The sequence below is a fragment of the Protomyctophum bolini genome (assembly GCF_963924005.1).
Source record: "Protomyctophum bolini genome assembly, chromosome: 5".
NCBI classification, from domain to species: domain Eukaryota; kingdom Metazoa; phylum Chordata; class Actinopteri; order Myctophiformes; family Myctophidae; genus Protomyctophum; species Protomyctophum bolini.
This window is the reverse complement of record NC_137866.1, coordinates 14,601,551-14,629,478: the sequence shown is the minus strand read 5'-3', so window position 1 is coordinate 14,629,478 and position 27,928 is coordinate 14,601,551. Positions and strand designations below refer to the sequence as shown.

Genomic DNA, 27,928 nt, shown 5'->3' with positions numbered 1-27,928 from the left:
TGACAATGTCATCTCGCGCAGCACAGAATCTGATCTCGCGCAGGACATTGATGAGACAAAGAAGGAACAGGAGAGATTATACGATCGCTATTTCGCTTATTCCATCTGAATCTCTTTATTTACAAAATAAATGACTCGACGATTCCCTTAGTTACATCAACATTGTTCTTTCTCATTAATCGGATTGTGCCAAAATATCACCCTTACACCGAGCACTTTGCCTATTTTCGCCACACAGCCAACTGCCCCCCCCCCCCCACACACACACACACACACACACACACACACACACACACCAACATGCGATTCATTAAATAACTATTTCTCCGCACGCGCGCACACAACATTATTCACGTGAAGCCTACAGGGAATTACCGACGGAATGTATATATATACACACACACACACACACACACACACACACACACACACACACACACACGCTTAGAATTTAGAGACGCGCGATTACATAACAGCTGTGCGTCATTATAGCCACACACGTCTCTAACTTGCGGACACAGTCGCGAAACTTTTCAGTTGTGTGGTACTTTTATATTGATTTAACTGTAACAGAAAGTTCCCAACTCCCAGCCACGGAGCTGCAACAAAAAGCTGGCCAGTGTTGCCAAATAAGCGATTAGTAAGTAATGTAATTTAATTTATCAGCGATTTTGGGGTTATTTTTGTAGATTGAAAAAATATTGGGGGTCCTTTGCTCTTGCCATGACAATGTTTGAGAACCACTGCTCTAAAACAATATTAGACAAAGTTTGAGACACAAACACATTGCTCTCTCTCTCTCTCTCTCTCTTCTCCTTTTGTATAAATTAAATAGGCCTATTCATGATTCTGCTTATAGAGAAGTAGCCTATGTTAGTTTGTTTTATGGACTTGAGAGCTACTTTCAAAACCACCAGCACAACATACCCACCAAATAAAACTATCATCCCATTGCTGCAAATAGTGACAAAATGTAATTGAGGGGCCTTTCATATAAACGCACATGCATGGGAAATAGAGGGGGAAAAATGCAAATCGTAGGCTTTTATTTTTGTTGGTATTTGACTTTGCTACTGATGATAAATTACTCGACGATTCCCTTAGTTACATCAACATTGTTCTTTCTCATTAATCGGATTGTGCCAAAATATCACCCTTACACCGAGCACTTTGCCTATTTTCGCCACACAGCCAATAGTATCGGCTGTACCACTTTGGGCTTTTCTTTTTTTTCAATGGGGCAATACATTGATTAAACAAACGTTTGATTGATTGAGTTGTACAATGTTATACAACCCTAAACTAATTTTAGAATACACTACACAATACAATACAATTTTAGAACATATAATCTTGGCCAATATGTCAAATATGTAAATATTACATATAATGGCATTGAATGGAAGCGGACCATTTGTAACACATGTTACAAATGACCCGCTTTTGCAAGTTTTCTTTGCAGTTGCTTACAGACCAGAATGAACGTGAATTCCGTCTAAACACGATGCAAACTAATGAAGAACATAAGCATGAACACATCCATGTGGATTTTTATTCACCAACACCAAAGACAAAAATTGTAGCACACATATACTCCAGGTGTAAAATTATACGCATTTTGAAGGTAAACACTTCAAACTTCCTGGCCACGTAGAGTACGTTGCTGTACACATACTGACGCGATGGCGTCATGGTGGCGTTGACCAATCAAGAGATAACGTCCATGTTACAACCGTGAAGCGTTACAACCTTGGCGGCTCTCCCCTACATTTGTTACTAACATTAGGTTGTGGCGAAGTAGAAACGTGGCGAGCAGATAGTGTGTTTTGGACAAACAGTCTAGGTATTGGTGTTGATTTGGGTCAACTGGACAAACAGCGTGGTGTTGTTTTGTGTCTGTGTTTGTGTTGGAGCACCTCAGTGTGGCCGTACAGGTCATGTGCAACATCTTCCACAGAGAGATGGAGACACTAAATCTCAGCTGGACAAACATGTTTGCATGCATGCATCGCTGCCTTGCATGCTGTGTGCTACTGTTGAGTCTGTCACTTACTTTGACTGATTTATGGCATTGTCTTTGATATGTATATGGAGAGAAATATCTATCAGTCTTTCTGTTAAAATCCAACTATGTTAATTTAAGAACTCTGGGCATATAGGTCATTGTTTATTCACTGTGCACACGTGTAGCCTATTGTATGTCAGACTGTATGTCTGTCCCACAGTCACAATCCTTTAGTACTTAGGCTGTGGAAATATTCAGGACAAAACAATGGTACATTTCCAATAACCCATTCGTTACTACATGTGGAGTCCACTCCCGCCATTTATTTCTTCCCATAGTGCGTGGCTAAGTCGCTCTGGGATGAGTGCACGCGTAGCGCGCACGAAATTCTAGTATATATACATTTGTCATTACCCAGTATTTCTCTCCAGGAATGCAATTAAAAGCGCCAGGATGGAAGGGAGGAGCGGTTTGAAGGCAGTCGTGCGTTGAGTCTGAGGTGTGGAATTACCTGTACAGGTGTTTGTAACGACTCAAATCTTCCAGTTCCACCGCCTGAATCTGGTTGTGGTCCAAATGGAGTTCATGGAGACTGTCTGGGAGGTCTGGGAGAGAGAGAGAGAGAGACCAGAACTAAGGCTGTAAGGCTCCGTGCACGACTCAAGGTTACAATCCTGACCCACATCCATTGTCTCTCTCACCTACTTATTACACAGATGTTTATTTCTTCCCCTGTTTAATCAGCTGTAAATAAATGGCATCTAATGGACTGCTCGAGATCATATCGAAGCTCACTCTGTAATTAACAACTTGCTCTCTAATTAAGATGCCAAATGATAACGTGAAGGCTCCGCTCCACATGTGAAGACTCCGCTCCACATGATAGCGCGAAGGCTCCGCTCCACATGTGAAGGCTCCGCTCCACATGTGAAGGCTCCGCTCCACATGTGAAGGCTCCGCTCCACATGTGAAGGCTCCGCTCCACATGTGAAGGCTTCGCTCCACATGTGAAGGCTCCGCTCCACATGTGCTTGTAGGCCAGGCTGGCAGATGCAGTTCATGTCGTCAACTAGGACGAGGAATATTCGTCGACTACCTTTTTAAACTGAACTAACATCATAATCTATGATGACTAAAACTATGACTAAATATACTTGACAATTTGGTCAACTAATAAGTAGACTAAAATGTTAGGGGGGGGCATAAGTGGAGAACTAAAAGACAAGTCATTTTATGTTTGGTTACTCTCGGGTGGTGCACTCCCTACTACATTATTGTCAACAAAATCAACTGTACATTTAGGTCGCATTCACACCTAATACTTAGACTCGGTTTGCATTCACACTGCGCTGTCATCCGCAGCAATTCATTTGTCAGCCTTCTGATTGGTCCCTGACTGACTAACCAGCAGGCTCTTTCTGCCTTGTTCCGCCCTGGTTCCACCTTGTTTATGTTGAATTGGCTAAAACATAATTTTTGGAAAAAAACGAAAAACACCATGCTGGACCTGTGATGTTCCTTTTCACTGACACCAAGTTTAAAATAAGAATTGAATGCACAGAATATCAATACGAAGCAACTGAAAAATGTTATTTCAGTGGTAGTGGATGGAGAGAAAGGATTTTTGTCCAACCACGAAACGGCAACCAATGGGTGCGAAGAGGGGCACAACCACGGGCGGGACTTGACAAAGGGTGAACGCAGCAGGGACCTTTATCAATGTGTTCAATTCATAAACTAGCCTACACAGAGAAATCTAAAATTATACTCAAAACGTGCATGTGTCGTGCCGTCGAGGACGGGACCTCTCTCTCTCTGTGTCCCCCCCCTCTCTCTCTCCTGTTCTTCTGGGCATGGAGGCTCAGGCACAGCTTTCTGGTGTGAAGGCGACCTTAGTTGACTAAAATCTTATATTTAGTCGACTGAAACTAGACCTTTTCAGATGACTAAAATAAGAAAAAACTAAATGAAATTGTATTCAAAAGACAGAAAAATGCAGTCAAAAGTAACACAGGGTGCAGTGCTGTGTGTTTAGAGTTACCTTTGGGTACACCCGTCAGTTTGGCCTCAGATATGCGTAGGTAGTTGAGTTTCAGTCCCTTGAAGGCCCCAGGCTCAAAACCACTGTTTGTGATGGGATTCCCTCCCAACTCTGGAAGACACAATAAGCGATTAATTTGAGACTTTTCCTGCTTTTCTTTTCTTTTTTTTTGTCTGTTTTGGAGAATAGAGAGTATGCACATGCATCACTCTTCCACCGGGACACGCCCTCCTTATCTAGGCTGAATAGCATGGGGTCTGGGCACACTTTAGATTCCATGCACGGACAGAAGAAGCTGTCTTTTGCGTAATTTCCTGTTTTTTTAGACAGCTGGTGGATGGAAAAGAAGCTCCACCCACGCGGCAGATTGCCGCGTCGGCCAGATTCCCGGAAAAGCTTGCCCCAGCGGAATTCTGCCACGTGGGTGGAGCTTAATTTCCATCCACCAGCTGTCTAAAAACCTGGAAATGACGTAAAAGACAGCTTCCTTTGGCCGCGCATAGAAGTTAAAGTGTGCCACGTGGTGAGGTGACCACCGCGCCGGTGGTGAGGTGACCACCCGGTATCAATAAGCTTTGGACTTATTGAGTACCCGGTATCAACTGAACATTGCTTCCAAACTGATGTTTGGAAGCGCTCGATGGAAATCACTCAACGGTCCTGCATATCACCCGTTTCTAAATGTCACAAAACACAGGAGGCAGCAGGATGTTGCATTATTCAAAACGAGCGCTTCCAAACTCTGACACTTTCACAATAATCACCTTCACGGAATGTTTTTGACAAAGTAGCTCATAACATTTATGGTGGATTTTTATGAAACAAAAACTTTGCAGATAGAAAGAGTATAATTCAAGCTTTCCATACAGCTGCAATGTTGGTGAGTTTAACGTTGTTTAATACAATCAGATAGGACTTTTCTGTTTGGATGTATGGGCTGTCAAGGCCAGAACGTTCCCCCCCCCACTCAGTAGGTGTTCCAGCATAACTTCCGGGTATGAGGAGGATGTCACGCGGGCGTATACTGTAGCCTCGATTTATAGTCTGTTGCAAAAAATAAATAAATATAGTAAATATTAAATAACTATTTTCCTGGCTCCAGTAACTGCATTTCCTCTTGGGGATGAAGATAGTTTTATCTGATGTTATCTTATCTCATATATTTCAAATTGTAGCCCACAGTACAATACTGTCTTCCAGTAGTCTGGCCCTTTGGCCTGAAATGAGCTTCAAAGAACGATGGAATTGCAGAAACTATACAATTTTCAAACTATTAAAGTCAAGGTGGAAAATTTACATGAAGGTCTATAAATGTTAAAGTGGCAATATTGTTAGCCCTGACTTCAATGAGGCATTTCTGTGTGTGTGTGTATGTGTATTTTGGGTTCCTTTTTTTCTTCTTTGTAATTATTTGTTCGGCCCAAAAACAATTGTTTATTTTCATGATTTGTCAACCCGTCGGCTGTTGGCTTTGTCCGAGGCTTTAAAGGTCTTTGAATAAATACGTTTTGAAACGTCTATGGGAAAAATTGGGAATTGTTTCCTGGTGCCCTCGTCATTCTGAAAGGGGGCGGGACTGCGACACTCTATAAAGTAACTCTATAATTAACACTAAAGTAACACTCTATAATTGTAATTCAGGGGCTGCTACATACAGGGATGAGCTGTGAGTTTGCAAACCTACTATACTGACCTATGCAGTTCATGCTGCCTAGTCCGGAGAAGGTTTGACTCAGAACCTACTATACTGACCTATGCAGTTCATGCTGCCCAGTCCGGAGAAGGTTTGACTCAGAACCTACTATACTGACCTATGCAGTTCATGCTGCCTAGTCCGGAGAAGGTTTGACTCAGAACCTACTATACTGACCTATGCAGTTCATGCGGCCTAGTCCGGAGAAGGTTTGACTCAGAACCTACTATACTGACCTATGCAGTTCATGCTGCCCAGTCCGGAGAAGGTTTGATTCAGAACCTACTATACTGACCTATGCAGTTCATGCTGCCCAGTCCGGAGAAGCTTCCTTCAGCCACCTTCTTGATGTTGTTATCGTGGATCCTCAGCTCCACCAGCGAGGGCGGCATGTTCTTGGGGATGCTGGTCAGGTGGTTCCTGGAGAAGTAGAACTTCTGGACGTGCTTCATGGCGCTGAAGGCTCTGGGGTGGATCTTGGAGATCTTGTTGTTCACCAGCGACAGGGCCTACATGGGGAAACGTGTTGGGAATTGATGTGTACAATTTAGCCATTTAGCAGATTTAATCCAGAGCGACTTAAAATAAGCAAGGTAAACAAAAAGTAATACATCAAATCCATAGAATAGTCCTAAAGTGGAAGGTCTGAAGCGATGAGATTACAGCGTTATATTAGATTTGGAGTGAGTCTGCAGTTCTAATTAATTGCAATGGGGAGTTATGCATACAGCATTATTGTCAATAATGATGTCTTAGTTGTTTGTATTGTTTGTTTGTTTTTTTTTGTTTTTTTTGGGGGGGTGGGGGGGGGGGGGGACAACGACAGAGACAGGATGGAGACAGAGGATGACAGAGCCTAACCCCTCTTTACTGGACCAGTAAAAAATAATCAATTAAGTGCTGTAAAAAAAAATCTGAATCTGAAATCTGTCTTCCTCTCTCTCCCCCATTTCTCTCCCTTCCTCTCCCCTTATCTCTCTCCCTAGTCCCTCCCTCCCTCCCACGCCCCCCCCCCCCCCCATCTCTCTCTCTCCTACTCTCTCCTCTCTCATGTCCAGCTGCATGAGCAGATACAGTGAGTCAGGACAGCAGGCAGACCCGTCACTCAGCTGAGGAGAGACAGCTCTCTAATAGAGATGACAGACAGGTGGAGAGACAGACAGACGGTTCTGTCAGCAAGGCCATTCAGAATGTGTATATATTAGACCGTTGACAGTGGGAATGAAAACCCCAGTAAGGCTATCCAACGTTGAAGCTGCCACTACCTACTGGCGAAATGTAGAATTGCAGCACTTTCATGGAGGTGGACGGACGTTCATGACATCACGTGCGTAAGCCCGGATCTCAAATTTGAGGTCCGGGCTAGGCTAGGCTAAACTTCCGCTCGCTCGAGCCATTGAGTTATAATTGTACTTCAAAATGCCACTGAGCAACTTCTATTGAAATTAATAGCGGGGGCGAGGCTAATGCTCTGGTTCGGTCTCTATCCTTTTATTACTCTATGCCATATGGGAAGTTTCAAAGGAAACAAACAGCAGAGGGTGCTGTTTTTTCTTTTTTTAGCCGATGGGTTCGCAGATTTGGTGGAGACAGACAGGCAGGTACAGGCGAAGGTGAGACAGCTCTCTAATAGAGATGCCATTGTGTACAATGTCAACGTTTTTGCCGCCTTTTTTGCCAGCTTCAATATTGCTCTTGGTCACTGTTCTTGAACGCAGGTCAGCAGCAAAAAAAACGCCTCAGAGAAGAGGAGAGAGGATGTGGGATCAACTATTCCTTTTTTTGCTCCGGGCACACATCAGACTTTAATACAATTAAAGCCCTCTGAGCGAAAGGTGGCAGAGAGAGAGAGAGAGAAATTAAATGGGGCAAATGGAGGAGACTTCTTGAGCTGTGGGGAAATGGGCGTAATGGTGTTTGACTCCTGGCTGAGCCAACACAAGCAGGGCTGAGCTGTTTATGTGGCGCGCACGTCCACCATAGCTATTAGCTACCTAGTCTGTGCTGTGTTTATGGGCCGTGCACGTCACTCACGTCCACCATAGCTATTAGCTACCTAGTCTGTGCTGTGTTTATGTGGTGTGCACGTTGTTCGAGTTGCGACCCGACTGCGGCACAGAATAGTACATTATTATCGCCCCAAGGCAATGCCAACACCGAGCAATATTTCCCACCACGGAGCAAAGCCGGGCAGTGCCGTCTTCTTGGAATAGAGGCGCAGAAGGGGACGTTGCCCCTCACTGGTGAAATTTCCGGGAGGAACAGCGGGGTCGAGGCGTGCACGTCGTCCACCATAGCTGTTAGCTATACCGAGTCTGTGTTGTGTTTATGTGGCGTGAACGTCATGCGACATTCTAAATGCTACACGGGTTGTGCTTATAGCCCCGCTTCTGCCTCTCGCCTACAACAACTGCGGACTAGACCCTATACCTCTATGGACTAGACCGCGACGGAGGCCCACCGTCTCAAGCGAACTTGAGCCACATGAGACACCACCGAGCTCGCTAGTGAGTTGCCGAGTTGTCGAACGCTACAAGCTCTCAACGTACCGTCAATATGACAAGAGGTGCTATAAGTAACAATGTAATTTAGGGCGGTGGTTCGAAAGGGGTCCTTGAGGGAGTTCCAAGGGGTCCCCAGCTAAATGTCGATTTAGGGGTCCTTGACATGAAAAGGTTTGAGAACCACTGATTTAGGGGTGCAGCAGCTGCGGGTGCCGCAGATGAAAAGGTTATTTACCACAGTGACCTGAGCCAAAGATGTTTGAGACCCACAGATATGGTATATAAGCGGTTAAAACCTGGTTAAACTGGGCGTTTAGCAGAGGAGAGCATGTCTTACGTAGAGGTTAGCGAGGCCTTTGAAGTCGTTCTCTTTGATCTCTGTGATGCGGTTGTTCTGCAGGTCCAGGAACTTGGTGTCAGAAGGGATGTTGTCTGGAACCTCGGTCAGACCTGGAAACCAAGGAAAATAAAACAATAAGAATGCATCCGAAACCTTCAGCAATTTCCCATTGGTGGAAAGAACTCTCTTCTCTGTGGCAAAATAGTAGAGGCAGACCTTCACACGAAGCATAATGGCAATCTCGTATAGAATTTACTTTATGAACTACTTACACCAATATGAATGACAGTGACATTGACGAGAGTAAAAAAACCAGAAAAATGTTGGTCGACTACCTTTCTCACTGATGAAAACAAAATAAAACTAAGCTATGATGACTAAATCTATGACTAAATATAATGTATTAAATATATAAATATATTGACAACAACAACACTAAAATGTTAGGAAGGGACTAGTGGAGAAGAGATCCAGTTTGTTTGGTTACGCTCGGGTTTCGCGCTCTGAAAATAGCAGATCTACAAGCACACAACACGCTCACAAGCTTGTAGATTTGCTGTAGGCCTATGCGTGCGTGTGTACAATTAGCATTTACGACGCCATCAAGGCCCGCCAAAATATATATTTTTACGTCAAAATCAACTGTGCATAACTAGACTTAAACTAAAACATTTCAGATGACTAAAATATGACAAAACTAAATCAAATTTCATATTAAAAAAAATATGACTGTGGGTGTTAAGTGTGATGAGGTCAGTTGATAGTTAAGTTTCATATTTTATGTTTATTTTACTGTATGTCAACTCTTGAGGACGTGGTGTGTTCCTGACTGTTCGTGTTCAGAGTCGGCAATCTGTGCTCAGCCTTCATTATTCCATTCATTACTAGACTCACAACTTCCTTTGCCATGTTGGCAAATGATTGTCGCATTTGATGATTTTGCTTTGTTTGTTACTTGTTTGTTTGTGTTTGATTGTTGTTTGGGTTTTTTGGGGGGGGGGGGGGGCATTTCTAAGCCTTTACTGACAGCGGAGAGTGGAGAGAGACAAAAGAAATGTGGAGAGAGTAGCGGAATGACATCATTTATATTAAGGTGTCCAGCCGGCTAGGAATCAAACCAGGGATAATCGCTGATCAAGGGGTTTTTGGTGCCCGTGTGGATCGTGCACTAACCACTTTGCTATCGGGTGACACCCCAGTTCCTAGGTTTTGTTTGTTTGTTTGTGTGTTTGGAGGAAGGGAGGGGGGTTAGGAAGGGAATGACCTATTTGTGTGTTTGTGTATATGTATGGTTTTGATGTTTGTGTTGTTTTCAAATGAAAGCAGTCTTCTATTTACAGTAGACGTTGTCATATTGTTGTCATATTGTGAACGGACGTCATGATGACTGTACGGTATTCATGCATGGACAGTATAGTTATGTAGTTTACTGTCTAGGGCACTGGTTCCCAAACACAGGGTCGGGACCCGTTTGTGGGTCCAGACACATGTGTATGTTTCCCCTTGTTTGTTTGCTACATTTTGTTTAAAATTATTATTATTTCAAAACATTTTCAAAAAAATAAATAATTCAACGATTTCTTTCCCCCAGTAATTTCAGGAAGTCAAATGAGGCTTGCAGATCTGCTATTGTCACTAGCTTGGGTCCTGGGCAGACATAACATTTCTCTTTTGGGTGACGGACTAAAAAGTTTGGCAACCACTTGGTCTAGGTCGGACATCTTAGTCACCAACTTGTCAAACAAACAGCTGTGTATTATTCTTAACCCTCCATCAGAACTGCCCAGGGATTAAAAGCAATCGCACGTTGCCACACACGCAAACGTTTGAAATAAGCACCCTCAGCCTCCCTGCTTTGTTGTTTTAGACATAGAAAGAAATGCCAAAGACAGAAGACACAACCATGGAGGTCCAGCACTGAGTGGTGGAAAGTGACTGAAGTACATTTACGCATACTGTATTTAAGTATAATTGAGGTAGTTGTACTTTCCTTGAGTATTTCTGATTCCTAATACCTCCACTATATCCAAAATATTGTACTTTTTACCCCACTACATATGAAAATAGCCGATCTACAAGATCACAATGCGTCGCGATGCTTGTAGATCTGCTAGTTTTCAAAAGATGTTAAAACATTTGAAAACTTAAAAGGGACATTCTGCATAATGAATACGTATTGTTTACTTAAGAATTTTTTTTTAGAACTTTTTCCATCACTGTCCAATACTCAGATCAAAGGGAAGAAACCTGTGTATGGGGTATTACTGATGAGTCATAGACATGGGCAGATTGGACACACACGCACGCCAGTTCCGCATTTTGGGCACCAAATTTTGTTGCCCAAATGCGGAATTAGACGATTCTTCCGCGTGCTTCAAAACGCCACTGAGCTACTTCCACTGAGACGAATAGCGCGGGGGGTCGCTCCGGTTCAGTCTCTATCCTTTTAATACTCTATCACACACACACACACACACACACACACACACACACACACACACACACACACACACACACACACACACACACTTGCCTCCCAACAGATGGGGACACCAGATGTTTCGCAGCTGGTTTTGGTTTGACTGAAGTCGCAAACGATGTCCCTTAAATGCCATTAACAGAATCACACATCAAATAAAACGGGCGTAGGAAGAACCCTAACACCATGTGTGCACGCACACACGCACGCGATTGGTTCAGGCTACGTCGCAACGCATTGGCCAATGCTCCATATAAGGACAGTTTGTCACACGATATCGCTGTGGGAACACTTGCTCCTTGCCTGTGTAGATGAGGTGATAGAGCTATAAGTTACTGTACAGTGTGTGTTAATAGTGTATACCATATGTGTGTTATGTGTTAATATGTGGTGAAGTCACTATTCCCATTCAACTATGCATGGTTTACATAAAACACCTATGATAAAAACACTTTTATAACTTTTTATAACACATGTGGGGTTAATTAACACGTCACCAATGACATCAATGGTCTGGACTGTGTACTGTACGTAAGTCCATTTTGTTCCATATTCTCGCTGTCGGGCAGAAAGTGAAACCTTGTATGTGCATATTTAATTCTTCATCATACAAGAGTGTCGCACTGGAGTTTGCATCGCCTAGGGTAGGTAGTGGGTACCCTCACAAAAAACATACAGTAATTCTGGTCTCTAAACTGCCTCCCCCTGGCCAGGAACTGGTTGGATTAACGTGTTCCTGCCACGTGCTATGTCCAAACGCGGAAACTCCACCCTGTCAGGTGAAAAGAAGCGGCCTGCTCACTCCTCATGCATTGAAGGAAGCATGAGCAATGTGAGCTTGTAGATCGGCTATTTTCAATTGGCCGAAATGGTTACCGTCTATATGGCTTGTAATAGTAATCAAAATCTACACAGTAACTAGTAACTAAAGTTTTCAAATAAGTATAGTGTATTAAAAGTACTTGTGCTTCCTATAGTGGAGTAGAAGTAAAAGTAATGGAAATTAGAGTACTTAAGTAAATTAACTTAGTTACTTTCCACCACTGAGCACCTGTTGCTCAAGCGAGCCACCGTTCCAGTAATGTGTCTGTCTGGAAAAATGAAACCAGCAGCAGCAGCTCTCACTGGATGAAAACCCACTTGGTTATTAACATGACCACATCATGGGGCTGTGTGCTAAGATGTGGCCTGCAGGAACCAGACAGGCCAGGGTACAGTGAAGATGTGGCCTGGCTGCACGGACCAGACAGGCTGGGTACAGTGAACCCCCATGAGGGCAGGGCAGGACGCGATCCCCAGGGACCACAGCCATGATTCAACCCTGCCTGCGTGCCTGCCAAGTCGCCCCACGGCATGGGACCTACTCTTCCACTGACCATGTCTGACTCAAAGCTTTCTAGCCAGAGCTGTCTATCTGAGACTTATGTTTAGATATTATGACTCTGCTTTGGCCGACCCACACCCTTCAATCCATGTCATCAGGCAGGATCAAACCCTTCAGCACCTCTCCCTGATGGTAGGCTCAACGTTGGCTCCACACGTCCCAGACGCGTCTCCCTTCTGGCTCCAAAACCTCTCCCTGATGTTAGGCTCACATCGCCACGTCGCTCACTTCTGATGTCACTCCCTGCCCCTGGTGCTGTGTGGCAGGGACCTAATAGACTTGTCCAGTATCCTTCACCACAGCAGCAAAGATATCACCTTTGAATTGATGTGAAATGGGCTGCACTTTCTTTCTTTTCTTTTTTCATTAACATTGTATTAGAAGTTAGGCACCAACATCAGTGTCATTTCACAACAGCATGACTGCATATAAATCAATCTTAATCAGATTAGGTATACCGGTATATGGAATGACAACTTTCTATCAACAATCCAGGCTCATTTGTCTTGCCTACTTCCTTAAATGTTTTCATATTATACACATTAAAACAGAAAGTAAGAAGATCATTCGAATCTTCATTCGACATTCGCCGAAGAGTTGGTGTAGAGGAAAAAAGGAGGAGTCCTAGTATAGAACCCTGGGGTACTACGGTCAGCGAAGGTGTATTATTACCTTACAGACACTACAAGCACTAATACCGCTTATGATTATTCAAAACAAGTGACCTGGAGGTACTGTACTGTAAATACCTTTCTCTCTGCAGTGAAAAGTATTTGCATTCCACACCTCTAGTCTTTAATATGCCAGAAACAAACCCTCACATTTGTGCCCCATACATCACACTTAACACCCACAGACTGGGCCAAAGCTTTCACCAATGCCCGGCATGAGAATCGAATCCTCTGAACGCAAACACCCTTCCCTTTCCTTTCCCCATCGCCGTAAAACCCCAAACCGCAACGATTCACCCACGTCTGCCCCCAAATCCCCATGTACTTACCGCCAGCTGACAAAACTAGCACCCCCTAAAACCCCGGTGCCCCCTAAATACCGCTCAACACAAATACTCGACATCATGCGCGACGGGACGCACGCCGAAGCAAGACAGACGCCACAGCCAGAATACATCTGTTCTAAATAAGCACTGACATCTCGCAAATTATACGCTTCCACATTTACCCGCCGTGGAAGTCTGGGACAGGAAACATAGAAGCAGCTTGTAAAATGATGATTCAACAAAACTTACAGTATTATGTCTAAAAACACAGACAGGGCTTATTAGCCACTTATAAAGGCAAATTTGATGCACTTTCAGAAATCTCCGAGAACTTCAGAGGAGGTTCGCTATAATGACATTCCTGAAATGGAGATGCCAGGCTGAAAGTAGTGTGAGTTACAGTGTATATAAATGTGAGGAATGCTTGTTACCATAAACACCATTGAATGATGTACATGCAGGCTATAGCTATACTGTACAAAAGGGGTGGAAAGTACGTTTACTTATAAGTACTGTACTTCAGTAATTTTTTTACGTATTTGTACTTTACTTGAGTATGTCAAAGTTTCTCTAATTTTACTTCTACTGCACTACATTTCAGCAAATATTGTACTTTTACTGTATCACCTGTAGATGCAAAGTGATGCATATGCAATTATACAGTGTTATGGATGTACATTGAGACAAGAAGCCCTAAAACAATTAAAAGAAAAAAAAAGATAATTTATATTGTAAGTTAATGAGCAGTGTCTTAGGCTTTGTTGATACATAGACTGTCAAGAAACAGCTCTATAATTTAACCAAAAACCTGTAGGCAGGTTTCAAGAGTCTGACTTTGTGTGATCCTACGCATGAGCAGCACACATCTGTCTGTGCACTGTATGTACGTGCACCCATGGCCACGCCTTGTGTAAGATGCATATTTTAAAAGAATTCCATGATGCCAGCAGTCTGTTTGTGGGTGCATACAATCAACCCTTGATTATAGAAGGCCTAGAACGCTTCACATGAAGCAATAAATCTTCAAAATACCAAATCCTCCGCTCAGTCAGCAGACCTGCTGACTGAGCGAAGGAACAGAGGAACCCGGGCCCAAGTTTGCAGTGTGCAGAAGAGCTGATAATGATACCATTTATAATTTACAACTTATCATGTGTAACTTACTTACTGTATAAGTAAGTGCAAGATCGGAGTAAGTGGCATGAACACTATAGATAGCAGTGGGCATGGTTTTCTAGACCCACTGAAAACTCTCAAATTAATTTTTACCACAGAGATTTAAAAAAAAAAGCATGTCAATTATGCGACAATTATGCATGTCGATTCTGGTGAACCATAAATGATCATAAAACCTTTGATTCTGTAGAAAAAAATATATTTCAATATTTAATTATATGATATACTACATTTAATAAATACCCTTTGTTTAGTGTTTTTCATTTACATTTTTTCACAGAATCAAAGGTTTTATGGTCATGACTCACCAGGATCCTGGATGGCTTGATTCTAGACTTAAAGTAATGGATATAAATATTTGTGTAAATCTCTATAGAAAAAAATGTATGGGCAATTTTTCAGTGGGTCCAGAAAACGTCATGCACAGCGTAAATTTTTCTTCAGTTCGTCAAATTGGCAACAGGATATTAAACTGTTGAATATAATATTATTGAATATCATTTGTACGCGGATTTTCGGTTAAAATAAAACAATTTAAACTGATACTGTTTTCATAATTTGTGCCTGATTTATCGATTCTTCCAAATTGCTTATGACCCTCGGTGCTGCCGGAGGTCAAGATACGTCCATATCTGAACATCTACAGAGAACAGTTTGGCTCCTCGTCTCCATTCCTCCATCGCTTCATCCTCCTGCCACCCCTTAGATTCTCATGCCGGGCAATTTTGACAAAAATGTCCACCAAAAACCCAGCATGGTGATGACCCCTATAGACAAACGGGTCCCATGGTCGCAGCTTACGTATTTCCTGTAGGCGGAGCCGAGATAGCTGCAGGGTAAACCTGCACCTCTTCTACTACAGTGAACTGTAGAGTGACTGATGTTAGTCTGCCTCAGACGTTACTCTTTTACCTGCTTTTTACTAACACCAACATTACAAAGATGCCCAAAACATCGGGATGAACCTGTGTAGTTTATGGCTGCTCAACAGTAGTGGCAACATTCCCAAAAAAACAAAAACGGAATGTCAAAATATCCACCGCGGTGGCTGAGACCAGAGCCATAGAGTAATGGTTGAGACGAAGCAGTGAAAGGTCCTGAAAGATACATAACGTCAGTCTTACCCAATACCCAATCTTTCTGTTTTATGAACACAAGGCAGCTGTACTTTATACCTCATACTAAGCATTTAAAGTATGCTTAGTTTTACTCCGTTCCTCCTTCCCTTCATCCTCCTCCCACCCCTATAACCGTTGTTGTCATTCCAAGAACAGCATGAGGCGAGTTCTCCTTAAGGGCAGCAAGGAAGTCACTAACCTTTCACCTCCACCCGATCGAAGTGTCTCTTCTTGCATTAGTTCCATTATCCTTCCATTCTCATCCATCTCTTTCTCCCTCTTGCCTTTTTCTCACCATCCATCTTTCTTTTACACTTATTTCAGCTCATTTTCTCCCCTTTCTCTTGTTTTCCTCCCCCCCTCTCTCTCCCTCTCCCTCTTGCACCCTGTGTCCACACACAAAACCAAGTCAACAACGCCAAATTCCTCAAAGAGATGACTTTCTTTATCAAAATACACACCGGCGTGATCCGAGGAGGAATTCCACTGTTAGATAATGGACAAAGAGGGCCTTCGTTCTCTAGCAAGTAGCCAAGTACACGCAAGGCTCAGCGTTAGTATTTCCAGCTCTACCTCCTCAACCATAGTAGACAAAAGTCAATGATTTTATCCTCGCTGTCAGGTGAACAGATACAGACTGTCGGCATCACAGCGACAAGGGACAGCGGTATAAGGGGACTTGGAATTGGCAGAATTACTAAATTGGAAGAAAAAGGGAAAAAGGAACTATAGGATATGCCTATGATAATGGCTACGGATACCAGAACGCTCGCCTCAAAACACAGTCGCCAGCGGAACTGCTCTGCCTGGTATTCCTCAGTAAACTATGCCTAAACGGTTAAACATACTGTATAACCTTATTCCTAACCTTAACCTCTGAAAAACGGTGCCAAAACCTAACCCTATTCCTTAACTTAACCCCAGTAAAACGATGGCTACAGTATAACCCTAAACTTATATTTCTAACCTTTCTCAGTAAAACAAATACGAGAATACAAGAACCACCCCACAGAGCGGTCGGCGTGAGGTCAGTGGAAAACAATTAGGGTGAGTTTTAAGACGAGCATTCTGGCTACCATGCCTATTGTATAAATGCATGTACAGTAGGTGCCACTTTTACTCACACACATGACATACACACACACACACACACACACACACACACACACACACACACACACACACACACACACACACACACACACACACACACACACACACACACACACACACACACACACACACACACACACACACTCACCCAGGTCAGAGCACTGGACCACTCGTAGCTGGCAGTGGCAGCCGAAGGGGCACACGGGCACCCCAGGGCGGGGGGGCAGCGGCAGCTCCTCCGACACGGCCGAGCCTTCCTCCTCGTCGCGCATCATCAGCGTCGTCGTCGGCCCGTCGGCGTCCATGCTGTCCATGGCGAAGTCCCAGAATCCTCTCTGCTCGAAGGGCAGCGCCGAGGCCGGGCCGGGCAGCAGCCGCGCCATGCAGAGCAACAGCAGGAGGCAGCAGTGAGGCAACATCTCAGAACGCCTGCATGGAGGGGGGGTGGAAGGGGGGGCACAGGTTGGCATTAGTGTTGATTTACCACGAAAATGAAATAAAAACTAAATTAAAAACTAAGCTATATGATGACTAAAACTAAGAGTAAATATTTTGACAATCGGTCGATGCATGGACTCTTGAGAGTGTAAAATTAAACCAAATGGAGCCTTGTGTACACAATTAGAGAATGTAGATAAAGAAGAATTGTTATTTTGATCAACGTTTGCCTGTTTTCTCTCTATGGTATCAATTGTGGACATCCAACGACGACAAAAGGTCTTGGGTCATGGTCCGTGGCTCAAATGCCGAATAAATAATGGGCCTTGATATGAAAATTGAAAAGGGTTGAAAACCACTGGCCTACTGCAAAAATATGATACAGGTCTATTTGTATACTGTAAGTCCGTCAATCCATCCATCTTCTACCACTTATCCGGACTCCGGAGTCAGGTCGCGGAGGTAATCTCATGCAGACTTCCCAAGTGGCCACATTAGCTACTTCAAACTGGGAGGCATATATACAGTGCATCCAGGCAACATGGAGATATAAACTGTATAACTATAATGCCCCCATCTGGTCCTTGGTCTGCCCCGTGGTCTCTCCATGCACCCAGCTGCATCGCATGGAGCACCTCCCTGGGGAGACGCCCAGGAGGCTTCCATCCGTACTGAACTACCACAGCTGGCTCCTTTCCATGTTAAGTAGCAGCGGTTCTAATCCGAGTCCGTCGCGGACGGATGACTGCGCTCCACAGGAGCAGGGCCACATTCAACACAACGCCACTGGAATAAACCGTTTATCTTGGACCAAGCAAATGTCTGACTGAACCGAATTACGCTACGGGGCGTGAGGAGGAGTGACGTAACGCAGCCTCGGAATAGAAACCAGAAACACCCTATATACAGTGTCTCCATTCATACGGAACCCTGCTGCCCGCACGCCACACCTCGGAGGAAAGACTGGGAGCTGGAGAGGAGTGCTCACATCCCCTCTGGACGGTACTCCATGCATGCATCATGCCATGCAGGACCAAAAGCACTTCTTCTCTAGAAACCAACTGGGACAGAATGTTACAAACTCGCTTCGTTGGTCACTCATTTCAATTCTCCAGAGAGAAAGCATCTTATTTATTGGAGTCACTGGGTGTAACATGAAGAGAATAAAATGGACCAAATAAACGTAGCGGAGTAAAAGTACAATATTTGCCACTATATGTAGTGGAGTAGAAGTAAAAATACTGACAATTGGAAATTCTCCAGTAAAGTAAAAAACACAAAATTGTACTTAAGTACAGTACTTAGTTACCATGTTACCAAAATTGTACTTAGTTGACCATGATCCACCACTGTTAACATGAGCATACGGTAATTCATCATAAGACCACACACAGTGCATGACCTCTGACCTCTAGCACCCTGGGGTGTGAATCGCTGTCTGATCTTTAAGCCCTGCTGCCCTGCACGAAGTTCTGCAGAGTGCTGTAGTGTTACACATGCAGGGCTGAAGTGTGTGTGAATTAGGGATTGTTCAGGGAAATGTTAATCCATCCAATAGAAACACCATCAGGACTTAATTAGTGGCAACATGGAACGGAGTGATTCTGGCCTTCGACCTCCGCCGTAATGAGAAACAGCTGGGGGAGAGAGAGAGAGAGAGAGGGTGTGTGTGTGTGTGTGTGTGTGTGTGTGTGTGTGTGTGTGTGTGTGTGTGTGTGAGAGAGAGGCGTTTAGACTGACTGACCATTTGAAAGAGCAGGAGACAGAGAGAGAGAGAGAGAGAGAGAGAGAGGGCGGCACCTGTCAGCGGGGAATGTTGAGCAGGATGGAGTGGGACAGAGGAGCTATACGTCCTCCCAGTGGGGGCTCCTCACTGGCAGGTGAGCCAGTAGGATACAACAGTATAAGTCCTCCCAGTGGGGGCTCCTCACTGGCAGGTGAGCCAGTAGGATACAACAGTACATCCTCCCAGTGGGGGCTCCTCACTGGCAGGTGAGCCAGTAGGATACAACAGTACATCCTCCCAGTGGGGCTCCTCACAGGCAGGTGAGCCAGTAGGATACAACAGTACATCCTCCCAGTGGGGCTCCTCACAGGCAGGTGAGGCAGTATACGATACAACTACAACAGCTGTGGCATTTGAATCTTGGTTAGGTACAAATAATTGGCTTGACTAAATTAAGGGGGGGAAAAGAGACCTAAATCTCCCTGTGGAGTCCATAATGTAAGTCAGTGGTTGTACCAGTGATCCTTGAGGGGGTTCCAGGTGGTCCCCAGCTAAATGATGGAAGAGTTGATAACAGATGGATGCCATGAATTTTGTATTTTTTCCAGTTTTCCATGTGTTTATGAGGTGACAGTACTTCATTAGACCCCCACATTGGTATATGTGCAATGATGTCTTCCCTTTGTATTTAGGGTTTCTTCTGAAACCTTGACAGTCACTAACGCAAACGTATAACGACGTGTGTGAGATATGAGAGAGAGAGAGAGGGAGAGAATATTGTTATATATCCATAATAGAGAGAGAGCGAGAGAGAGAGAGAGAGAGAGAGAGAGAGAGAGAGAGTCACACTCAGAGGAGGCAGCAGTGAGACGAATGCGCCGGTGAAACGTTACGTTAGTCCATTATCTATTTTATCCCCTATATTCTGACCTTGTTTATGGTGAGAAGCCTACTTGTTGTATTTCACACAAGTAGCTTACTCAAGTAGGCTTAATAAATCCCATTTGGCGAACTGAAAGAGCTCTAGCACTGTGCACTAAACACTCAAACACCAACACACTTGATGCAGGGCGCCGGTAGGCGTGACATACCTTGCATTCACTATACAGCATGGAATTGTGGACAACATGTTATCCAACGATAACAAAATATTCAAAGTTTTGCGTCTGAGAGGCTAAATCTCATCATATGGTGGTACGTGGCTCAAATGCTGAATAAATAATGGACCTTGATATGAAAAGGGTTGAAAACCACTGATGTATAGTTCATCAGATCAGATGGATGTGTCTTGAATTCCACACAGAGCATCTCAGAACGCGAAGCAGCTCAAAGCCTGTGCATGTGCGTGTGGGTGCGTGCACGTATTAAGTGTGTGTGAGTATCTATGGGACTGCGTGTGTGTCTGTGTCTCTGTGTTTGACTCCAGTATGTGTCTTAATCTCATTCTATTAAACATCCGGTGGACCTTTTCCGATCGCTGTCCCTTCATCGATCGCTGTGCCGGGTGTTCTCATGACTTTGAACCAGAGACAGTCAGCCACTAATGGGGACTTTGAAAGGCTTTTAATGTGGGACTGATCCCTCTCAATCCATTCCACCCTGAAAGAAAATAACCAACTCAAAACAACACAGAGGATAAACCATTTGACAGACTGACATAAACAGGAAATGTAAACAACTAATGCCACAAGGCCCGTGTTGTTGTTGTTTCTCCGTGAATATCGTGTGTCCGAGTGAGACACACATACACAAACCGTACCTTTTGAACGAAGGCAGACAGACAGCGATGTGATGGCTTTTCGCGTTTTCTGCCCAGGCCTAGAGCTGGGAAGGTTGTGTGGGCGCTGTGTACTCGGTCCATCGCATCACAGAAAGGGAAACTGCGAACACCCACAAAGCTGGGTTGACAACGCAGAGGCAAAGTCAGTGACGTATCACGGCCACAATGCCCAGGCGTTAACGGCACTTCGACATACTCTGCATACTCGGTCTATGGCTTGGCCAACCGAACCACGCACAAAGTGTGCTCTTCACAATTGAATTGTATATTAGTATATAGATAATAGGATAACACATACATAGGAACAGCATTACCGCATGTACCTCTCGAGGGAAACAAAGGGAGTATTTACTAAATCAAAGTTTGTTGTCAAAACCAACACTGTCACATACTGTACACAGAAGCCCTTGATCTGGTCTAGATTTCAACAGATGTGGTACGGTACGTAAACACATTAAAACGTGGGGGGAATCTGACAAGTCCAAGCAATAATGTCCACAGACACGCAGGAGAAATGCCCCGCCTTCCATCAGCCGTCATCACACTCCAAACATCGCTTCTGCAGAGTTTTGTTTTATAAAACATCTGTCCTCCTCACAAACGAGAGAAAAATCATTATTTAACCACCGCCCTACTTTGATGCACACACTTCACTGTATGACGGTGCTGCATGGATATAGCAGATCTAATCTACAAGTTCACAACACATACTGTGTCTGTAACAACTATAAAGCTGTACCCTAGCCCTGTTTTTAGGACTCGAACCTTCGGCAGGAATTTTCGAGCGAACCTTCGAACTATTCGTTTTTAATTAATTTGAAAAATAACCTTCAAGCTCTGAACCTCGGCGGGGGGAGGGGGGGGGGGGGGGGTTGTTGACATGTCATGTCAACAACATGACATGTCGTGAGCTTGTATATTTTCTTCTTCTCTTTTTGAAGGGAGAACATTTGAAATAAAATTACACTTTTTTGACAGTAACAACATGCCCAAAATAGGGACGGTCGACGCCACTAGGTTGAAAGTGGTTAGGAACATAAACACTGCAGGGAAACGGTGTCTGGGCATAATGGTCCTGACCTGGTCGTCGACACGAATGAGCATCACAACCCTCGCAGTCTAGGTCTGCCTCCCTCCCTGCCCCGAAAATAGTTGTGGAAATTATACCATAGTGCTGAAACAAAACACTGACTGGGGCTCCGGCCTGGCCAGAAGAATGCAGCCAGTGGGCACGGATATCCCTGTAAGCAACACACATGTAATATACTGTCCTGACCAACGGAGAGACACACTAGAGAACATGGCAAGCTGCATGCTGGAACACTTCTATGAATAAATAAAATAGGCTACCTTAAAAAACGTACATAATATCTGATGATTGCTGTTATGGGTTAAGTCATTGGTGGAAGAAGTACTCAAAAAGTATCAGTACCACAATGTAGAAATACAAGAAAAGGTCCTGCATGCTAAATGTACCTGAGTAAAAGTATAAAAGTATAGGCATCAAAATGTATCTAAAATACCAAAAGTAAAAGTACTCATTATGCAGAATGTCCGGTTTCAAAGTTATCATATGTCAACATTGTGAGTTGAAGGGCTCAAGTGGTTAATGTGTGTTTTGTAACAATACGGTATAGTCAAAATCTACAAAGTTACTACTGTAGTAACTAATGTTTTCAAATAATTGGAGTGGAGTAAAAGTACAAGTCTGGAATGGATCAGAGATGTAGTGGCTGAGTCTAAAATGGGTTATAACTGGGCTAAAAATGAAAGTTCTTTTGTGTACTAGGCTTAGATTAGACGTTGAAACAATGTTGTTTCCACATCTATATTATAGACAAGTATATAGACATAAAAAAACATAATTTTTAGACCAGTTATAACCCATTTTTAGACAGAGGTCAAATAGCCGACTATTGCTCAGTGGGGGCCAATGTAAGTAGCATTACGACGGCAAGCTATCACAAACAACTATAAAGGACCATTTGATGCAGATCTATGTCAACGGCGGTAGACCTCATGGCGTAAGATCTACGCCATGGGCGGAGAATGTGTGTAAAGTGCGGATAACCAACCGTACTATCGAGCCATTGGTCAGACCAATGGACTGACCAATAGGATCATGTTATGACGGAGGAGAAAGGAAGAGGTGAAAAAAAACAAGCCGAGGCCAGCCTATCATCAGTCAGGAATGAAGAACAAGGCGACTGTAAACACAACACCATGATAAGACTAAATAAACGACATGCCACAATCAAGCAGCATGCATGCCTCTGGCTGTAATAGCCACCTTATCGGCCTCAGCTGCATGTATATATGAATTCCTCTCTTCTCCTTCCAGTCGCACTGGGAACCACCAAACATCCGGCCTGAGACTAAAACAAACCCAAAAGCACCAATCATAACTCTCTCTCTCTCTCTCTCTCTCTCTCTCTCTCTCTCTCTCCATCCATGCATCCTAAATGCCCGAGATGTATAATGGATGGATGGCTATTCTTGATCCATGCGCTGTTTGTCTTGAGGCGTGGTGTTGTGCGCGGGGGGGGACGGACGTCAGAAGTAGTATACCTACTGCAGTTGTGGGTCTCAGGGCGTGTAACTGTGTACATTTGGTTCCATTTGTACACTCTCAGAGTTAAATTAACTTTGATTTTACAATATAAATGCCATTAATAAATGGGGGTCCGTAGACTAATGCATGTCCAACTGGGGGGTCCTTGAAATTAAAATAGTTGAGAATCACTGCTAGAGCCGTAAAGATCTTCTCTTATGGGGGTCCCTGTCGTATAAGGAAAGGAAAGGAAAGGAAAGGAAAGGAAAGGAAAGGAAAGGGAATGTGTTACGCGTGCGTGTGTGCGTTTGTGGCTTGCAAGAACAAGGGTGTGAGAGATGACATGATGGTGAAATGAGGCCCATGCTATAACGTCACACGGCTGGACTGACAGACATGCGATCAGCAGTGAGCAGAACCAGAGCGGAGCGCTCCACTTCCAAATGAAGTGTCACTTCAAGCACCCACAGGAAACAAAGGCTTTTCTGTGTCTGCAGCCTCTCCCTCTCCTAGTCTGCCCAACAACAGCAATAAAACAAATGAGAGGTAAGAGGAGGGTGAATTCCCCATCTATGTAATGTACAGTATGTCAAAGGTATGCAAACTCCTTCCCTGCGTGGGTGGGAATTGCACACACACACACACACACACACACACACACACACACACACACACACACACACACACACACACACACACACACACACACACACACACACACACACACACACACACACACACACACACACACACACACACACACACACACACACACACACTGCACACACACACACCCTCTCTCTCAGACTATTTGAACTCCTAACCACCCGATTCGGTCTGAAGCAGTAAAAACAGGTAGCTATGACAACAGACAGATTATTATTATTTTCTTTCATGAAGAGGTGAATTCCAATGTTATAATACTTGGATTAGAGAAGCTTCACTCTGTAAATCGCCCTGGATAAGAATGTCTACTGCTAAATTGCCCAAATTGTAAATTGTGATCGTAGGGGGAAGAAGAGCCTGGGATTAAGGGGAAGATGAGGTGGTGAGACAGAAGAACAACAATGAAAGAGAGAGACTCTAAATTGTTTTAGCTGAGCAGATTAATCTAAATTCATCGCAATCGATGCCCGTTCATCTACATGTGACATCACTGACATGTGATATAATTTTCAACGTGGCATCACTATGTTGGCGAACATTTTTAAATATGTTCTCTTTGGCCCCAAAACAAATAGTGAAAATAGTTGATCTACAAGCTCTCAACGTGTCGCCAAGCGACACATTGAGAGCTTGTAGATCCACTATCGTTATTTTATGAAATGGAGCTAACTTGGTCGAGTGTACGGCGGCTGGGATGAGGATCAGCATCTCCAAATCTGAGGCTGTGGTTCTCAATAGGAAACCGTTGGATTGTGCACTCCCAAGTAGGGAATGAGACATTCATTACCCCAGGTGAAGGAGCTTAAGTATCTTGTTCACGACTAGTGAGGGGAGGGCAGAGAAGGAGATCAGCCTGGAAATCGGAGCGGCAAGGCAGAGCTCTCTGTCTACCAAGCAATCTTTGTTCCTATACTCTCACCCATGGTCATGAAGTATGGGTCATGACCGAAAGAATAAGATCGAAATGAGTTTTCTCTGACGAATGGCTGACATCTCTCTTAAGATAGGGTGAGAAGTTAAGTCAAGCGAGAGAGACTCGGATGGTAACTTATTCCTTGCCACCCCCTATTTATTTTTTGAGTGGTGCAACCACTCCAAGGAACAGCAATGTCCGTGTCTGCGTATGTGACGTTAACCCACCCATGCACCTACCCATGCACCTATGTGACTGTGAGCACGAGTATGACTATTAGTACCAGTAGGGGCGCTGTTGTGCCAGAGAGAGAGTGTGCTGCACTGTTGCCTGCTAATGAGAGAGAGAGAGGGGGGGGGGGTGATTTTTACATTACTCCTCTGAAATTATGCCTCTGAGAGAGAGAGAGAGAGAGAGAGAGAGAGAGAGAGAGAGAAACAAGGATGCTGGCTGATAATAAGAGAACCTGGCATGTATATGAAGCTACCATAATGACTTGGCCTATATGTGCCCAGCTGACTGGTGTATGTACGGTTGTTTAAAGTTCCCACACTCCCAGACAGAGATCATCTTTACATTTCCTCTACGAACCATCCATCAACTGGTGTTTATACGTCAACCTTCTGCCTCAGCTGTGTTGGATGTGGCCGGGGTTCACCACAAAGGCGACCTCTGCCTTTTGTGAAGCTTTGTGAAGAAGACAGAACATATCCTTCACCACATGTGTCCTCGCCGTGTCTCTAACAATAACCTTTGTTTTCCTTGAGATCCAAAGCATGGTTGCAGCAGAGATTGTTTGGTCAGGGCCCATGCAGACCACAGCCGAAGCGAGAGGTTATATTTGGGGGGGGGGGGGGGGGGGGGGGGGATAGCCAATCTACAAGCTTGCAACGTGCCGGGCGCGATCGTCAGCTTGTAGATCGGCTATTTTTGGCCCTGGATGAATTAAGTCACTGTCACCTCTGTAGCAACGCTTGGCTGTTTGTTGGGAGTTGTTGCCATATGCTTGTGGTTAATGCCCCCGCCATGCCAACGAGCACGTGAGAGGGGAGAGCTTTTATTCCGAATGAGAGTTAAACCCTGGGGCTTTGAGGAGTCATAACCCCATACGGGGATTAGCTTTTCTCATCTGTGGAGATTTGGTTATATGAATCTATGCTGTTCTTCTGGGCTTTTGATATTTTAATCAGTTACAGTATACAGTATGTACACATGCACGGCAAAAATCCTCAGTGCTAATTTTACTCTACTGTACTCTCGTCCCTGAGATTGCCTGTAGATTTATTTTTCATGGGAGGACAGTGGAGCTCTGTTCTATTGTATTGTGTTTCGGCCGCTCATGCAAGCACACGCACGCATGCACACACACACGAAATATGCCCATGAATCTCAACAAGTGGCTGCAGCAGCACCAGCCTTGCACAAGCCACAGAAACATGTTAACATTACAGAGCTGTAGAACGCTCAAAGTCTCAATGTGACCACTGTATCTACGGTATATCCATTCATCCATCCATCTACAAATCCAACTAACTATCTGATCTGTCCATCTATCCGTTCATGAGGCCTGCTGGCTAAACACAAAAGTACCGTATTTATGTTGTAACCCGTGTTGCAGACAGTGGTGATTTGCCCCTAAGGCAGTGATGAAAATAGAGCCCTAATATAAGGGCCCTATTTTCGTCAGTGCTAAACCCCTTATCCCCAAACTTATTTGCCTTTTTTACTATTTTGAAAAACATTTTTGAATAGTTCAAATAGCCTATAGCCAATCTACAAGCTCACAAGTTGAACGATTGTAATATATTTTTCAAAATAGTCGGCCTGGTGGAGACAGTGGAGACATTTATACATTATGGATCAATAGTGTGGACTTAGACTGTTTTTCGTCTGTGGCATTCAGTGACAAAAATGGCGCCCTAAGTCGGTGCCACGGACACATTTTGTCCATGTACGGACATGCTGATGACCCTGCTTGATTGTTCTTTCATTAACCCGTCAGCCCAGCGGACAGTGATTTGCATTGGCATCGGTTGAATGAGCAGCAGAGGGGCAAGGTTGGCGTCGAGGGCTTCCATCATGCTGCCAGCTGGGCACCACCACAAGCGGCTGGCATGGCTTTTATTGGCAGCAGCCACGTCGACAACACTCACAGTTGATTAACGTCACATGGCCCTGGAACTGAGCGCAGCAGCGCTTGGCGACAGGGGGTCAATGCGAGGTTGAAGAGATTAAGTCGAATCGTGACTGGCATTGTGCAGTGGTGGAAAAAGTAGCCTACCTCACTTTTTTTTTTTTTTACTGAAGAAAATGTATCAATACTGCAATGTATAGATATACGTTGTTACAAATAGAAGTTCCGTATTCAAAATGTACTTAAGTAAAAAGTATTGGTATCAAAATGTACTTAACACTTATGATGCTAAAGCGTGTCCACACGTCCGCTCAAATAAAACCACGGGGTGCCTCAAACGTGTATACATGTCTTTAGGTCATTTTTAATTATATAAAACATTGCTGAAATCCATTTTTTGATAGCAGCCGTTGCTAGGCAATGCCTTGCTCGTCTGTCCTGGAGCTGTTTTTCTGCGTCATTCACTTCTTGGTTCTCTCTCCCTAATTTCTGACTTGTGTCTTACTTATACTGGATATTTTGTACACTAGTCACAAATGTACACTAGTCACAAATCCGTCCAAGTCCTGACCGTGCTTGCTGGCACTGTTTCAGTTGTTTGGTATGCCTCCCAGGCTACCCCCTGCGCCACCCGCTCCGGACACGCTAAATCAGTGGTTCTTGATAGGGTTCCAGGTTGTCCACAGGTAAATGATGGAGAGTTGGTAACAAAATGGACTCTTATAGAACTGTTACTTGAACGATTGAGAGCGTGAAATGAGTTTCATTTGAGTTCAATTATTGTTAAATATCTGCCTTAATTTACAATAAGTCTGCACAATAGAGAATGTAGAATAATTATTATTTTGATCATTGTTTGCCTGTTATCTC

The 27,928-nt window shown here is 44.1% G+C and overlaps 1 protein-coding gene across 1 annotated transcript in view; it reads right to left on the bottom strand.

Annotated features, from left to right (window-relative positions):
* bgnb (biglycan b) overlaps nucleotides 1-27,928 on the bottom strand; it is a 39,765-nt gene that overhangs the window by 6,759 nt on the left and 5,078 nt on the right. Inside the window, exons 2-6 of the mRNA XM_080764388.1 lie at nucleotides 16,999-17,279; nucleotides 8,581-8,693; nucleotides 6,035-6,248; nucleotides 4,047-4,157; nucleotides 2,517-2,610 (exon numbers count right to left, since the gene is read on the bottom strand). Of these exons, the coding sequence (XP_080620514.1) occupies nucleotides 2,517-2,610; nucleotides 4,047-4,157; nucleotides 6,035-6,248; nucleotides 8,581-8,693; nucleotides 16,999-17,269 (803 nt within the window). The 5' untranslated portion in view covers nucleotides 17,270-17,279. The remainder of the gene's footprint in view (nucleotides 1-2,516; nucleotides 2,611-4,046; nucleotides 4,158-6,034; nucleotides 6,249-8,580; nucleotides 8,694-16,998; nucleotides 17,280-27,928) is intronic.